Below are 16,646 nucleotides of genomic sequence, written 5' to 3'. Positions count from 1 at the left end.
TTGCATAGCAAGCAAGTAACCATTTTGCCTATAAAAGGCTTTGTAATTGTGAACTTCATAACTAATGAGCATTATTCACATTACACAATAATTCTCTCCATTATTCTCTCTTCTCATAACAACTTTCTGTTATAATCATCTTGCTTAGAAACAGCTTATCTTAATAAGCACTTTTGCTGCACAAGAACAAAGTGACTGTTCTAACAGTAAACAGCTTTGAAGTTTTAACTTTATTTCCCTTTGCAGCTAATGAATTATAGTTTTTCTTGTATTGGAAAATCTCAATATATGATATATTTCGCTGTTGTTTAAGATTTTTCCATTTGTATACATACAACTTTTTAAGGTTTTTCAGTGTGCCAATATATACGCTAGTTTTTAGTTTTTGTATGCTTTGTCTACTATCAGAAGATTTGTTTAGAAGCTTCTACAAGATCTTAATACATGTTTGTACATTTTTTTGTCGAATAGGTGCTACAACTTGACCAATGTGGACGAGTTATAACTGACGATACGTTACTTTCTACATTGGCAAAGTCAGCAAGCTGCTTGTCTAAATTGATCAGTCTATCTCTCACTGGTGCTTGTCGTCTCACGGATAAAGGGTTGCAATTACTAGTTTCTTCTGCAATGGCACTTAAATCCATAAATCTAAGTCAATGTTCTCTTCTCACATATGCTAGTCTTGATATTTTGGCTGATTCATTAGGATCCATTTTGAAAGAGTTGTATCTTGATGATTGCATACTCATTGATGCTAATCTAATCTTGTCGGGATTAAAGCGACTCGAACAATTAGAAGTGTTGTCACTAGCCGGTGTGCCAACTGTTTCTGATAAGTTTATCGAGAGTTACATCATTGCACGTGGTCACAACATTAAGGAGCTTATTTTAAAGGACTTCATGTAATATATTATTCATTTATAGAAATTATTCTTCTTATCCTTTCAGTTTTAAGGCTCCGTTTACTTTGGGAAGATATTTTCTATTTTTAATTTTATAGTATTTGTTATATTTATCAATGTGCAGAAATTTGACGGATGCATCGATGAAAGTCATTGCTGAACATTGTCCAGGACTGCATGCTCTTGATCTTATGAACTTGTGAAAATTGACCGATTTAACTATTGGATATCTTGCAAATAGTTGCCGAGAATTGCGTAAATTGAAGTTCTGCCGCAATCCATTCAGGTGGTCTCTTGTAATATATTGTATAAAAACATAACTTATTGGTAGAGTATTTTTTGCTGTTATTTGTATGGATTGATAGATTATTGCTATTATATGTATGGATTCGTATAAATTTTCTTGCATTTTGATTGTTTCTTTGGATAGTGTTCATAGTGCTTGTTTCATGTAATCATTATCCGTCTACATTCCAATTGCTTAATAACTTAACGTTTCCTTTACTACAGCGGTATAGCAATTGCCACTTTTTTTGCAGATAACAGGAAAATCCTTGGAGGAACTTTCACTTAATAACATTAAGAGGGTAAAGTTTTTAATATTTTCTTGCCAAATGTCTCGTTTAACGCATTAGCACTTAATAACATGTGTAAATTTTTGCCATGTTTATGAAAGGATTAATCTGGTTGCAATTTAGTTTGGAATTATTAGCAATTATTTTTTATCATTATCTTCAAAGATTGATTTCATAACCAACTCTTATGATAATTTATCTAAAATATAGATTATATAAGTAATGTTGATTGATTTCAGAAAACAATCATTTGTTCTACTGTTTGTGGACTGTTGTTAATCTTTCGGAGTGTCTGTCACATTTGGTTTAATCTAGGTTGGCCAACAGACAGCATTATCGCTTTCAAACAATGCCAAAAATTTGCATACCTTAGACCTAACGGGGTGTCGAAATTTGACAGACAATGAGATTGGTTTAATTGTGGATCGATGCTTGTCGCTAAGGTCACTTAAACTTTTCGGATGCTCACAGGTAAGTAAATCTATCATTTAAAATATATAATTCGTCGATCGAGCCTTTATACAAAGGAATTAGCTGATTTGTTTTTGGAAGATTTTGAATGTTAAGTACTTTTGCAGGTCACAGATGTTTTTCTGAAGAGGCACTCCAACATAGAGATTCAGATATTTGGGTTGAACTTGTGTCCTTTATTGCAGCATATCAAAGAGCCTGATTCAGAGTAGATTTTGATATAAATTAGAACTAGACTCGGATCAGATATTCCTCACCAATTGTTTTGCTTATAAGTGGAGAAGATGATATTTTTACATTTTGAGAACATTCAAAGTTAAATATATATACTAAATATGTTACCTGATATTATTTTGTTCAATGGATATGTGCACTATAAATTCTTAACCTAAATTGAGATACAATACTTTTCTATAGTTATCAGATTTTATCATGTACAAACAAGAGTACCTTTTTCTTCTTCTTGAAGAAAGAAAGCATATTCCTCACCTGGTATATCTAGTAGCAACTCACAAAATTTTGCTATGGAATTAACAGAGTTTAAAATGAGATCAATTTCTATAGCACCATATTGTTGGTGATTATTGGATAAACCAAGTCCCATATAGATTAATATGATATCATAGCCTACTTAAATAAAAAATATGGTTTTAGAGTGTATCGATTCGGGTCACTCACCATTTATATCCATACATCAAGTCGGTTTTGTAAGGATGTGTTAGCGCCGATAGCAAAACCTAATAGTGATCCCAACTCTCTTAGTAATCTAATTTCCTTTTCTTTTTTTGATAGGAGTAATAATCTCATTTTCTGAAAATTAGCAACTTAGAACATTTTAATCATAGAATATAACCTTACCTCAAGTTGTTGAGTATTTGTATTGGTTGCATTATTGTTAAAACAAATATCCATGATTGTGATGTTGGGTACAATGTTCCAACAAATATTGCCATTACTACAAGATGTTGGATATGATGTTCCAACATCCTGACACGGTTCAGCGTACCTTGTTTTATGTCATGTTGTATGCGGGCTTTATCTTATTAAGGAATCCACGTTCTCATATCCTGATGACCAAGCAACGCGCATATTTGTTCATAATCAGTTGTATTTTTATTCCTAAAGGAGTAACAATATTTTAGGGAATCTTTGGATATGTTTGGCAGTTCCTAACGATGTTCCTACCTTTTAGGACTTTCTATATTTGTTACTGATTCTTGTTACGTAGATCAGCTGAAGGATCTACATTGTTCTGAATCCTAACAAGGTTATTGAGCCCATATTGCTTCAGTATATAACGAAGACTTTGAGAACTAATTATTTATTCAAGCCGTCATTCTAAAGAATAGTTTTTTAGGGTTTTGAGTCGTGTTCTTTGTGTGTTCTTCTCTTGTATCGTTTTGATGCAAGTCTAGGACTGTTAGTTATTTGTGAGCCTTTCTTGTATCACCCTGACTATCTTCAGTGTTCTTGGAGGAATTACAAAACTAACTACCTAACTTCTTTATTAACATTATAATCGATCAATATTTAGATTACATTCACTCCAGTTGATAGGGATATGATCAACTTGATTTACATGCTTTTATTAGAAAATTCTAAATAAATGTTCGGTAGATTTTTACCAATTAGAGTCGAATAATCCGTTAGTCGACTAGGTCTTCTTACTAATCTTTTTTTGTTTTAGGCAAAATAGAAAATATAATAAATAAAAAGAAAGAGATGCAATGACTGGGGGACATGAAAACTGACCCAAGAATAGCCCAAACGAGAATACAATCGTGATAAATCAACCTAAGTGGATCAACTATAATCTATCCTAACAAAAATTCACTAATCATAGGTGAAACCAGCGAACCCGCGTACGGGCTCGAAACCAGATTACAAAAAAAGAATGAAAATTGAACATCCGCAAGAACAGTTAGAGTATAAAAATGGCGAATGGATCGACCGTCAACACGGTAACAAAATCCAAGTGCCAACAGCTCCTTGATAAACAGCAAGCATAGATGCTCTTTCGAGCAAAACAACGTGTAAGAACTCAGATCGAGGGATGAGTCCAATAAGTCAGCAACCAGACCCTTTCGGGTTAAACGAACCAGACCCTTTTGGGTTTTTGAACACACCACACCCTTTTGGGTTTACGATACAGTCCACCGCAAAAAGGCCAATTTCTATCCCACCAGTCTAAGAACAGGACAAACAAGGGTTTAGACCTTGAATCAGAGTAAACCTTGAGATAGAGGGGGCTAAAACAAGGGTTTAGAATGGCAACAACAAAAGTAGGGTTTGTATTCACCTTGGGAAACACTATTAGGATTGAGTCTCTTGGTTATGGGAAGAGATTGGGGCTTTGGGTAGAATTAGGCGGGAGACTTTTTCTTGTAACTCATTGATATCTCTTTTCTAAAGTTACTCATCATATAGTGAAACGGAGGGCTGCTCTCTCCCCCAAACTAGGTCAATTTGGACCGAACTGGGTCAACAAATTCTTTTGTGTTCTCTCTTCTTTTCTCTCGTTGTTTTCTACTTTTGGCTTGTGTTTATAATATTTCCATACACTTTGTTTTGGTTGCTTGAATATCCCTTGCTCCACACATCAAGTTTGTTATTTGTGTGTTTTTCATTGAATTCTCAACACAGAGAATAGATCTCATCGCACCACCACCTGAAAGGTCTACATCGGAGAAAAAGGCTTTGGATTTGATAGGGGAGAACCGACTGTGGAAGAAGTTAGAGAGAGGTCAGAGGAAAATGTTTTCTTATTTTTAAAGCACAATCTGATTGGAAAACACCGCTCTGTTTAGCGACGAGCAACCACTATGGAATCCGCAAACCACCACCACGAAGCTGTATGAAGACCAGACAGCACAGCGGCACCGCCACCGACCATCTAAATGAACCCCGACCCTCCGGCAAGGCCTACGAATCGGTCGGGAAGAGGCGATCTGGTGGTGCGGAGAATAGTTCTTGTCACACCACCACCTGAAAGGTCTACATCGGAGAAAAAGGCTTTGGATTTGATAGGGGAGAACCGATTGTGGAAGAAGTTAGAGAGAGATCAGAGGAAAATGTTTTCTTATATTTAAAGCACAATCTGACTGGAAAACACCGCTCTGTTTAGCGACGATCCACCACCATGGAATCCGCAAACCACCACCGCGAAGCTGTATGAAGACCAGACAGCACAGCGGCACCGCCACCGACCATCTAAATGAACTCCGACCCTCCAAAAAGGCCTACGAATCGGCTGGGAAGAGCGATCTGGTGGTGCGGAGAATAGTTCTCGGCACACCACCTCCTGAAAGGTCTACATCGGAGAAAAAGGCTTGGATTTGATAGGGGAGAACCGATTGTGGAAGAAGTTAGAGAGAGGTCAGAGGAAAATGTTTTCTTAAGGAAAATGTTTTCTTACTAATCAATTAGAGCACAATCTGGTTGAAATATAGAAGAAGAAAAAAACTTCTTATTTTAAAAGCAACTAAATTTGGACCCACGTGTTGCATGGTTGAATAGAAAATACAAAGTTATTAGTTTTTTTTTTTAAGACTGTGGTTGGAAGAGTAAGAAATTTTTTTTGGGGTTGGTTGATTCTCCTTAAATCTGAACTGTCTTCTATAACGGTTTACTTCCTTTTATTATTTAAAGCTACCTCATCTATATAATTTTTTTTCTTTTGACTCTATATTTTGTAATTATTTTAGGGGGATTGTGAGGATGTTAGGAAACTGTCTTGGATAAAATGGGATGCTTTATGTTTACAAAGGGAGAAAGTACGTTTTGGGATATGAATATTGAAGGAATTTAATTTTTCTCTTGTTGGTAAATGGTTCTAGAGGGTGTTGGAGGAGATGGAGATTTTGTGGTTTAAAGTGTTGAGTCTGAGTGCAAGGTATGATAAGGAAGGTGAGAAGGTTATGCTTTGGAGAAGAGGGGGATTAGCTTGGTGGAAAAACTTGAATCACATTTGATTAGGGGGAGGGATGTTAGACGAGAGATGGTTATTAGATAATATTCACAAAGTGGTGGGAGATGGTAGGTCTACGTTGTATTGGAATGATATGTGGCTTGATGGTTCCTCGTTAGATACCAAATTTAACAGACTTTTTGAATTGAGTGTTAATAAATTAAGGCTTAATTGTACTTTTCCCCCGTATCTTTTGTTAATTGTGCGATTTTGCACCCCCTCTTTTTTTTTTGAGCGATTTTGCACCCTATCTTTTGTCAATTGTGTTTTGTTCAAAATCATCATTAAAAGAGAGGAAAAGGGACTAAAGATAGGGTGAAAAATCGCTCAAAAAAAAGAAGAGAAGGTGCAAAATCGCACAATTAGCAAAAAGATAAGGGGCAAAAGTGCAATTGAACAGAAAGATGGGGTGCAAAATCAGAAAGGGGGCAAAAAGATGGGGTGCAAAATCGCTCAGAAAAAAAAGAGGGGGTGCAAAATCGCACAATTAGCAAAAGATAGGGAGGAAAAATGCAATTAAGCCATAAATTAATTATTGTTTCAGAGATGTATGGGTTAGGTTGGGGAGTGGATGGGATGCGTGGAAGTTGAGAAGGAAACTTTTTGCGTTGGAGGAGGAGTTGATGCCAGAGTGTGTGGAATGTGTTGTTACAGCTGCAGATTGGAGTGGTGGACCGTTGAATTTGGAAGCTTCATTCTTCTCAATGGTACACTGTCAAAAGTGCATATAATTATGTGACATCATGACAATCGCAATCATATTTTGTGGCTTAAAGCGATTCCATTAAAGGTCAACATTTTTGTATGGATGTTGTGTTTAGATAGACTTGTTGTAACAACCCGATTTTTGTAACGCCCACTTTCGTTTAATCGTTATTTAATCGAGTTTAGGCCATTATATTATAATTATATAGTATATGCATGATTTTGATATGTTTTGATGATTTGTGGTGAATTTAGTGATTTGATTGATGACGTGATAAGTTATGAGTTTTGGAGGATTTGATTATGTTATGAGAATTATTTTATTGATAAATAGAATAAAGATTTGAAAATAATATAAAATATTTAGTTGAGGGCTGTTTTGATATTTTAGATAGTTTTGGGGGAGAAAGTGAGATAAGATAAGTATTTTAAGAGGAGATATAAAAGAATAGACCTAGGTTTAGAAAAAACACTTTGTACGTGAAAACTTTTGGAAAAGGGAGAAAAAGCTTAGAGAGGAGCAAGAGACCAAAGAGGGCTGCGATTTCTTCATAACCAGGTAAGGGTGGGACTAATAACTCAGTAACATTAATCTCTGTAATTCTGATGATTAGTTGACCAAGTTAGGATTGATTTAGAGAAGTTTTGGAATTAGGTCAAAACCCTAAAATTTGAGAATAAATGGTAAAACTTGTTTAGATTGTTGAAAGAACCGTCCTTTAACCTTAGAATATGTTTAGGATGAATTCTGGAATCAAAACCAAGCTTAGAACCATGTGAATCGACGGATTTTTGTGTTTTTAGGAAGCCTGGCCGTAACAACGTTCATCGCTCGCCACGGCGAGCTATGATCCTCGCCTCGCGAGTGATGAAGTTCATCGCTCGCCACGCGAGCCTTTTCCCTTCGCCTCGCGAGTTGTTTGGTGCAACTCGCCATGGCGAGCAACCCTTCCTCGCCTCGCGAGCTTAGGCAGAGTGCATGTCATATTTTGTAGTTTTGACTTTTTAGTTGGACCTTGAGTGCCTTTAGGTGCCTAAACATACCTAGAGATGATTAGGAATGATTTTAGGACAGGATTGAACCCAAAACAACATTAGTTGGGAATTTGAGTGGCACTCGCCATGGCGAGTGAGAACTCTCGCCTCACGAGCAAGTCCAGAATGTAGCTGTTTGAGTGGTTGTGCGATCTGTGTCGCACCTTTTGATCAGGAGTGAACCCCTAATTGGTAATGAAACCTTATGATAACGTTTAATGCAGTCTGTAAAGCTATTAAGATATGTTGATATTAATTGAGCATGATTAATGTATTATGCAATATGTGAGATATAACGAAACGATTATGATTCTATTGAATTGCTGTTGATATATTGATATCTCCTTGCTGATATGTGACTTGACTATGCTGCTGCTGTTATTTAACTGAGTATGCAATGTTTATTTATGAATATAATGAAAATGATGACGTTTCGCTTCAAGTTATTGAATGCACATGATTACGATGTTTTGTTGTTAAGAGTCCATGCATAGCATATCATTGAGCTTAGTCCTCACCACGTTTTATTAGGAGCTTTGTCCTCCGCACGATTATTAGGAGCTTTGTCCTCCGCACGATTAAAGTATATTTATACTTATGATGACGATTGGTACCACATGCATATACGGAGTCTAGGAGCATTGTCACATTGTCATGTCTATTATGCTTTGTTGATGATGATTGATTATGTGATTACGTGATAATGTTATGTTGTTGATGATGATTGACTATGTGATTACGTGATAAATGCTTATTAAGGATACAATGATGATTATGTTAAAAATGATTATGATCAAGATCGATTAAGATGTTAATTTATGATTCTTAATTGCATTGATTAACGCTATTCTGTTATGAAATCTCACCCCTTCTGTTTGAATGTTACCTCGACCGTGGGTAACGTGCAGGTGATCGAGCTTAGTGTGCTGTTTCCGTCGTGAGTGGCCTTGCCTTCACTGTGTCGTCTAGGTCGCTCTGATACGTAACGGGATGGGGCTTTATGATTATGCATGCTTCATTCTATTACGTGACTTTTATGCTGTTTATGATTATGAACTAATTTCTTTTAAGATTTAAGATGAGGCCTGCGTGCCAAAACGTTTTATGACTATGACATAATTTCCGCTGCGATGTTTAAGATATTTGGTTAAATCATTATTTAACTGTTTTTGGATTACGTTTATGTGACATCCCGTTGTTTACGATGCTTACTCTGATAAATGTTTTAAGAAAATTTCATATTGGGAAAACGGGGTGTTACAATTTTTAGCTAGATTTATTTTAATTACTTTTATTATGTGTTTGTGTGTGATTATTTGTGCTTGTGTGTATTTAATTGTCATCGGGTGCATTTACGTGGATTACCGTATTAGAAGGGTATTTTAGTCATTTGGCGGGTAAGGGTAAAATGGTAATTTTGGTGAGAATTATTTTAATAATTAGTGAGAACCCTTATTTTACTAAGTTACTAGTGTAGTGATTAGTTTTTACCGTTAGTGACAGTTGGTTACATTTTACCGTTATTAATTAAAATATCGTTTGGAGTGTAGTAATATTTTTGGTTTGAATAGAAATGGGTTAAGCCCACTCGAAACTAAGTTAAGCCCATTAGTGGAGATAACACTAGGGTTGTGTTAGAAGAATCAATTCATTCATTTCACAAAAACATTTCTAGAGAGAGGTAGAGAGAGAAAGAGGTGAAGAGAAGAGCAAAAGGGTTTTGGAGAGAAGAGCTTTAGGAATCAAGTGGGTGACTTAGGAACTGAATTGAAGCAAGAGTTTGGGTTAATCTTCTTCTAAGGTAAGGGGGTTAGTTATTATCATAATCAATTTCAAATTTTACATCTTCTCATGTTGTATGAAAATGGGTTGATGAACAATTCATGTCAAATTCGTGCTCTTGTTATGTTGCTGTTTCTTATACATGAATTGATGATTATCGTATGTTTGTGGATGAAATTACATGGTTCAATGTATGTATAAATGTCAAGTTGTGAAATTTTGCCTAATTAATGATTTGTGATAAGTTGTGTTGAATTGAGGTGAGAAGCAAGTTTCAATGGATGTTGTTGTTGACAAAACATGTTGTTGTGAGTGAATTATAACTTGGGTATACTTAATTATGGATTGATGATGAGAAATGAGATGTTGTTGTTGTTTTGTGAAAATGGGTCAAAGGGTGATTTTGTTCAAAATAATGTTTGATTCAAGTTTGTATATGGATTTGAGTATCTTTTCATGTCTAACAACATTTTGATAAACCTTTGGGATCAATTTGGGTATTGGGAAGTCAAAAATTGGGATTTTGGGGTGAAAATGGATTTTTCACGAAAACAGAATTTTCTGAAACCTGTCATGACTCGCGAGGCGAGTGGGAGGCGAGTAGCTACTGGAATTGCTCGCCACGGCGAGTAACCCTTACTCGCGAGGCGAGCAGCCCAGTGTCAGCTTCCCCTGTTCCGCACTCTTGCTCCCTTCTCGCATATTTCTGTTTTGAATTGAACTCTGGTGTAAACATGAAAGTTTTAGATAAATATGTTATTGTTCTAATGGCTTTGGTTTGGTATTCAAATGATTTTTAGAACTTGAGTTATGATCAAATTAATACACATGAGTCATGTGAATTTTTGTGAAAACTTATCATAAATATTTTCTTTATAAACCGTGAAACTTTTCCAAACTTAGTAATGGGTTAATGAGGTACTTAGAGTGAATAATTGAATATGCATGTATATGTTTGAAGTATGATGACTATCATGAGAAACGTATGCTAATTGCTTGGAATATGAGAATTCTTGAATTGGTAAAATCATACGTGATAAGTGATGCTTGTTGATTAATGAAAATCATGTAATTGATGTTGGATGACATTGTTGATTATTGATAAATATGTTGATGTGTGATGATGAATACTATGATTTATTTGTGTGGGCATGTTTCTTGATAATGCAATGTTGTGGAGATAATCAATATAATTGTGGTGTTGTCTGATGAGACATTTATTGACTATTTTAATATGCTTTTTAGTTTAGTTTTATTTAGATTTTATTTGATTTTATATTAGTATTATTTCCTTTTTAGGATAGTTTACTTTAAATTGCATTTTATTATATTTCAGGAATGAATATTGGATGGATTGAGTCTTGGAGCAAAAGAAAGGGACTTGGAGCCGATTGGATGCAAAAATATGAAGATTGAGAGACAAAAATATGTCTCCCCCAAGTCAGAAGCTTGGCACGGCCCGTGCTAGCCTTTGCACGGCCGTGCCACCCTCTAGAGTCACTTTTGCTGCTTTTGCTTAGATTTTAAGCTACTCTATTTTTAGCCCGAATGTAATAGCTTAGATTTTAAGTCGAACAAATGCGATAAATAGAGTAGCCATCCATCACAAATATTCATCTTTACTTGGAATACAATAAGTGACAATTGCTTTTCTAATTAAAGTTCTTTTCTTTTCCCTTTATTTTCTTGTCATTTACCTTTATGCTTTCTCTCTTCTCCCCCATGTCTACGATGAACATGAGTGAGTAGACTTCTCCTTGTCTTGGGATTGTTGGATAAGTCTAAATGACATAATCCTAATCAAACCAAGCTCTAAGCCTTAATCTTATGTAACCCTAATTTCTTATCTGAATTCACCGCTTTAACATGGATCAACCATTATCAAACTGTGGAAATGAAAGTGGAGGGTTTGATAATTGTTTATCCATTATTCCAAATATCAATTCATAAAACGAAAGTGGAGTTTTGATATTCGAACAAGTGAATTCAGACAAGGATTGCAAAGTCAGCGAAATAGGCTTTGCAATCTTTGAGACATATAGTTTCGATCTTCAAGGGAACTAATAACAATCAAGTCAGCGAAATAGGCTTGGTTGTTAGAGGAACCAAAATCTAATAGTAATCAAGTCAGCGAAATATGCTTGGTTGCTAGAGGAACATAAGAGAAACTGTCTTGAGAAATTAGGTCTAACATAACATTATAAGCTTAAAGTTTTGGTTTGAGAAGGACTTACTATTTAGATGAAACCAACGATCCCAAAGCTCTTTTTATATTATTAACTCTCAACGCTTGAAAACCCCCAACTTATAATTCTTTTCTCTTCTAATCATCTCTAAAGGTTAATTGAATTGAACTACTCCCTGTCGGAACGATACTCTTTTTACTACTTCGATAGAACCGTGCACTTGCGGTTTTATCTCATCAAGTTTTTGGCGCCGCTGCCGGGGAGTAAACTAATTTGATTAACTCTTTCTTTGTGATTAGAACTCTCTTCTCTTCCTTTTCTCTTCTATTTTTTTTTCCTTTTCTTTTGTATTACCACTAACTTCTTGGGTTCTCGGTTTCTTATGCGAAGAAGTAAAAGTCTCGGAGAATTTATTCCTGAGATCGAAAGGTTTTTGCATAAGAAAAAGAGAGAGGCACAAAATAATACTGTTATGGCTGAACGCACTCTCAAAGAGTATGCTACTCCTTCAACGGAAGAGCCACAAGCTATTATCGTGTCCCCAACGGTTGAGGGTAATAACTTCGAGATCAAGCCTGCACTACTCAATTTGGTGCAGCAAAATCAGTTTTTTGGATCACCCACTGAGGATCCAAATCTCCATATTTCTTCCTTCCTTAGACTCAGTGGCACCATAAAAGAGAACCAAGAAGCCGTAAGACTTCATCTCTTTCCCTTTTCCTTAAGGGATAGAGCTAGCGCTTGGTTCCATTCCCTAGAAGTCGGTTCCATCACTTCAAGGGACGATATGAGGAAAGCATTCCTTGCCCGATTTTTCCCCCATCTAAAACCGCTAAACTTAGAGATCAAATCATGCGTTTCAATCAAAAAGATGGGGAGTCTCTCTATGAGGCGTGGGAGCGTTTCAAGGAAATGCTTAGACTTTGTCCCCACCATGGCTTGGAAAAGTGGCTTATAGTCCACACGTTTTATAATGGCTTGTCATATACCACTAAGATGTCTGTCGATGCAGCTGCAGGTGGAGCTCTAATTAACAAAAACTATACGGAGGCTTATGCCTTGATTGAAGACATGGCTCAGAATCACTACCAATGGACCAACGAGAGAGCCGTCACTGCTCCTACTCCCTCTAAGAAAGAGGCAGGTATATACGAAGTCTCTGAATATAACCACCTTGCTGCTAAGGTTGAGGCATTAACCCAAAAATTTGAAAAACTTAATGTTAATGCTGTCGCACCTTCTTCTGCATCCCCTCCTTGTGAAATTTGTGGTATATCCGGTCATATCGGTGTTGATTGTCAGTTAGGTAGTGCTGCCAATATTGAGCAACTAAATTACGCTCAATATAACCAAGGAATGAGGCCAAATCAAAATTTTTACAAAAATCCTCAAGGTTCCTATGGACAAACAGCACCACCTGGCTATACGAACAACCAGAGAGTGGCTCAGAAATCAAGTTTGGAGATTTTATTGGAAAATTGCATAGCTAATTAAAATAAAAATCTTCAAGAACTAAAAAACCAAAGCTCATGTTAATGCTATATCTCTTGGGAGCAGTAAGTTAGAAGAGACCGTTACTAAAGCCAAAAGAATTGAGGGAGAGAGTGCTAAGTTTTTTGGTGAGAAAGATAAGAAACCGCTTGATAAAAACAAGGCCCTTAATCCATTAAGGCTTACTAAGCTCAACTTGGAGGCTCAATTCGCTAAATTCTTAAACATACTTAAAAGGATTTGCATTAAGATTCCTTTTGCTGAAGCTTTGTCTCGTATGCCTCTATACGCCAAGTTTTAAAAAAAAAAAATTCAAAGAAAAAGGCTATAGATCACAAAGAGACAATAGCTTTAACTAGGGAAAGTAGTGCAATCGTCAAGAAGCAACCCCAAAAGCTTAGAGATCCAGGTAGTTTTGCCATCCCTTGTGTGATAGGGAAAGAAACCGTTGACAAAGCCTTGTGCGACTTAGGAGCCAGTGTTAGTTTCTTGCCTCTATCCCTCTTTAAAAAGATGGGAATAGGAGAGTTGAAACCTACTGAGATGATATTAAAGTTGGCCGACCGTTCTGTTATCCCGATAGCTGGATAGGTTGAAGACATCCCCGTTAAGATAGAAGGGATATACATCCCAACTGACTTTGTGGTTGTCGACATCGAGGAAGACCATGATTGCCCTATGATCCTAGGAAGGCCCTTCCTCGCCACTGCGAGTGCTATAGTTGATGTTAAGAATGGTAGGATAGTTTTTCAAGTGAGTGAAGACATGGTAGGATTTGAGTTTGAAAACATTAAGGAAGGTCCCGCCCTTTATTATTGCAATATGGTCAAAAAACATGATGTGAAAGAACGCTTTTTAGCGTCATCTACACAATACAACATCTTTGATCCTTTCTAATGGACACTTTCTTTAACGTCAAGCTAATGACTATAAAGAAGCGTGATGAGATAAAACCGCAAGTGTACGGTCTTACCGAAGTAGTATAAAAGAGTATCGTTCCGACAGGGAGTAGTTCAATTTAATTAACCTTTAGAGATGATTAGAAGAGAGAAGAGAATTGTAAGTTGGGGGTTTTTAAACGGTTAAAAAGCAATATAATAAAAGAGCCTTGGGATCGTTGGTTTCATCTAAATAACAAGTCCTTCTCAAACCAAAACCATAAGCTTATAATGTTATGTTAGACCTAATTTCTCAAGACAGTTTCTCTTAAGTTCCTCTAGCAACCAAGCCTATTTCGCTGACTTGATTACTATTGGATTTTGGTTCCTCTAACAACCAAGTCTATTTCGCTGACTTGATTGTTATTAGTTCCCTTGAAGATCGAAACTATATGTCTCAAAGATTGCAAAGCCTATTTCGCTGACTTTGCAATCCTTGTCTGAATTCACTTGTTCGAATATCAAAGCTCCACTTTCGTTTTATGAATTGATATTTGGAATAATGGACGAACAATTATCAAACCCTCCACTTTCGTTTCCACAGTTTGATAATGGTTAATCCATGTTAAGACGGTGAATTCAGATAAGAAATTAGGGTTACATAAGATTAAGGCTTAGGGCTTGGTTTGATTAGGATTATGTCATTTAGACTTATCCAACAATCCCAAGACAAGAAGAAGTCTACTCACTCATGTTCATCGTAGACATGGGGGAGAAGAGAGAAAGCATGAAAGTAAAAGACAGGAAAATAAAGGAAAGGAAAAGAACTTTATTTAGAAAAGCAATTGTCACTTATTGTATTCCACGTAAAGATGAATATTTGTGATGGCTAGCTACTCTATTTATAGTACACAATTGACTTAAAATCTAAGCAAGTATATTCCAAGAATATTCCTCGGTAGATTGTGCGCCAAAATAGAATAGCTTGGAGTCCAAGCAAAAGCAGCAAAAGGTCTCTGGAGGGTGGCACGGCCGTGCCAAGGCTAGCACGGGCCGTGCCAGGCTTCTGACTTGTGGGAGATATATTTTGTTTCCCAATCTTCGTATTTTCGTGTCCAATCTGCTCCAAATCCCTTTCTTTTGCTCCAAGACTTAATCCATCCAATATTCTTCCCTGAAATATAATAAATTGCAATTTAAAGTAAACTATCCTAAAAAGGAAATAATACTAATATAAAATTATATAAAATCTAAATAAAACTAAACTAAAAAGCATATTAAAGTAGCATATAAATGACTCATCAAAGCGCTTCGTGGGAGGCAACCCACGCATTTAACTGCTTTTGTTTTGTTTTGTTTTTGTTATTTTAAGTTATTTTGTAGGTAATTGTCCGAGTAGAATTCAAGAAAACAGAAAATTTTGAAGCCTCGTCCTCCAGAACCTTGGCACGGCCCGTGCTCACACTGGCACGGCCGTGCCAGACCTTGACACACCAAAACCAGCCAGTATTCCAGAATGTTGGCACGGCCCGTGCTAAGCTTGGCACGGCCGTGCCCGATCTCAGGTAGGTATAACCACATCTTTTGGCCTTCTTCTTCCTTCACTCTCAAACACAAACATCTCTCTGCCTTCAACCTTCTCTCTAAAACCTCCATAACCATACAACCTCAAACCTCCACACCCACCCCAAATCTCACCAATTCCCAAAATTTCTCCACCCAATCAATCACAAACACCATTCAAATCATAACCCACCATTCAAAAACCAATTTCATCCATCCAAACAACATCACCCAAATTCGTAACCCTCAACCCAAAAACCAGAAATTCTTCACCAATCTCCATAACCCAACCCCTAAAACTCACTTAAACCTTCACCACATCACTAAACCAACCTTTTCCCACCAAAACAACCCATACCCAAACCATCACCACCACCACACCAAAAGCAAGGTCAAGGCAATGGCTTCAAAGGGAAGTGGTAAAGAAGTTGCAAGCTCATCAGGGGGACCTCCTCCATAGAAGAAAACGCAAGCCAAGAATCATGGCATCACCTTCAGGGACAACAAGCAAAGGGATAGGTACAAAATTCTAATCTCTAAACCTTTACATCCTTGCAGGTACCCTGATAACCATGACTTGAATAAGCTAGGAATTAAAGATAATGTGTTTAATCTGCTAGAAAGGTTAGGATGGGTTGATATGTTGAAACCTATGAGAGGGTATGAGAATTTCACTTATGAATTTTTAAGTTCTATTGTTTATACGAAAGATAGGTTGAATTTCGATAACCCTAACCATAGAGTTTCTTTCCGGCTTATGAATATTGATTATGAGATGTCTCTTCAACACTTCTGTGATGAGATGGGCTTCGCAAATGCGGGGTTCATCCACGACTCTTGGGATCAAAATTTAAAACCGGTTGACTATCAACCCGCCGCCTTTTGGGAGCGAATTACAGGTCTTGACCAGTTTAACACACGTGCCAACAAAGCTAGCAACATTCACAACCCCGTACTTAGGTACCTTCAAAGGGTTATGGCTTGCACTATTAGGGGAAGGACAGAACTAGGGAACACTAGGAACGATGAACTCTTCATGCTTTGGGCTATGCTGCACAACCACCCCGTTAACACTTGTTTTTACTTGC

General features: G+C 36.7%; 1 protein-coding gene and 1 non-coding gene across 2 annotated transcripts; one reads left to right on the top strand and one right to left on the bottom strand.

Annotated features, from left to right (window-relative positions):
- Positions 1–630: 630 nt before the first annotated feature.
- LOC120579503 (F-box/LRR-repeat protein fbxl-1) lies at positions 631–2,163 on the top strand. The gene is made up of 5 exons (XM_039831907.1): positions 631–905; positions 1,030–1,104; positions 1,147–1,201; positions 1,796–1,951; positions 2,059–2,163. The coding sequence occupies exons 1-5, from the start codon at positions 631–633 to the stop codon at positions 2,161–2,163; spliced, it is 666 nt and encodes a 221-aa protein (XP_039687841.1).
- A 10,297-nt stretch (positions 2,164–12,460) lies between these two features.
- Positions 12,461–12,567, bottom strand: LOC120579775 (small nucleolar RNA R71). The gene has a single exon (XR_005645520.1). It is a non-coding gene; the product is annotated as a small nucleolar RNA R71 (small nucleolar RNA).
- Between the last annotated feature and the right edge of the window lie 4,079 nt (positions 12,568–16,646).

This window comes from Medicago truncatula, chromosome 3 (assembly GCF_003473485.1).
Source record: "Medicago truncatula cultivar Jemalong A17 chromosome 3, MtrunA17r5.0-ANR, whole genome shotgun sequence".
Lineage (NCBI taxonomy): Eukaryota > Viridiplantae > Streptophyta > Magnoliopsida > Fabales > Fabaceae > Medicago > Medicago truncatula.
Note: the sequence above shows the minus strand (reverse complement) of the source record. Positions and strands in the feature narration are given on the sequence as shown.

What these genes read in the sequence shown, in the direction of transcription:
- LOC120579503 (XM_039831907.1), top strand. Translation starts at nt 631, where the DNA reads ATGGCACTTAAATCCATAAATCTAAGTCAATGTTCTCTTCTCACATAT. An exon ending in CTTATTTTAAAGGACTTCAT is followed by an intron (nt 906 to 1,029) that starts GTAATATATTAT and finishes ATCAATGTGCAG; the next exon opens with AAATTTGACGGATGCATCGA. An exon ending in GCTCTTGATCTTATGAACTT is followed by an intron (nt 1,105 to 1,146) that starts GTGAAAATTGAC and finishes TCTTGCAAATAG; the next exon opens with TTGCCGAGAATTGCGTAAAT.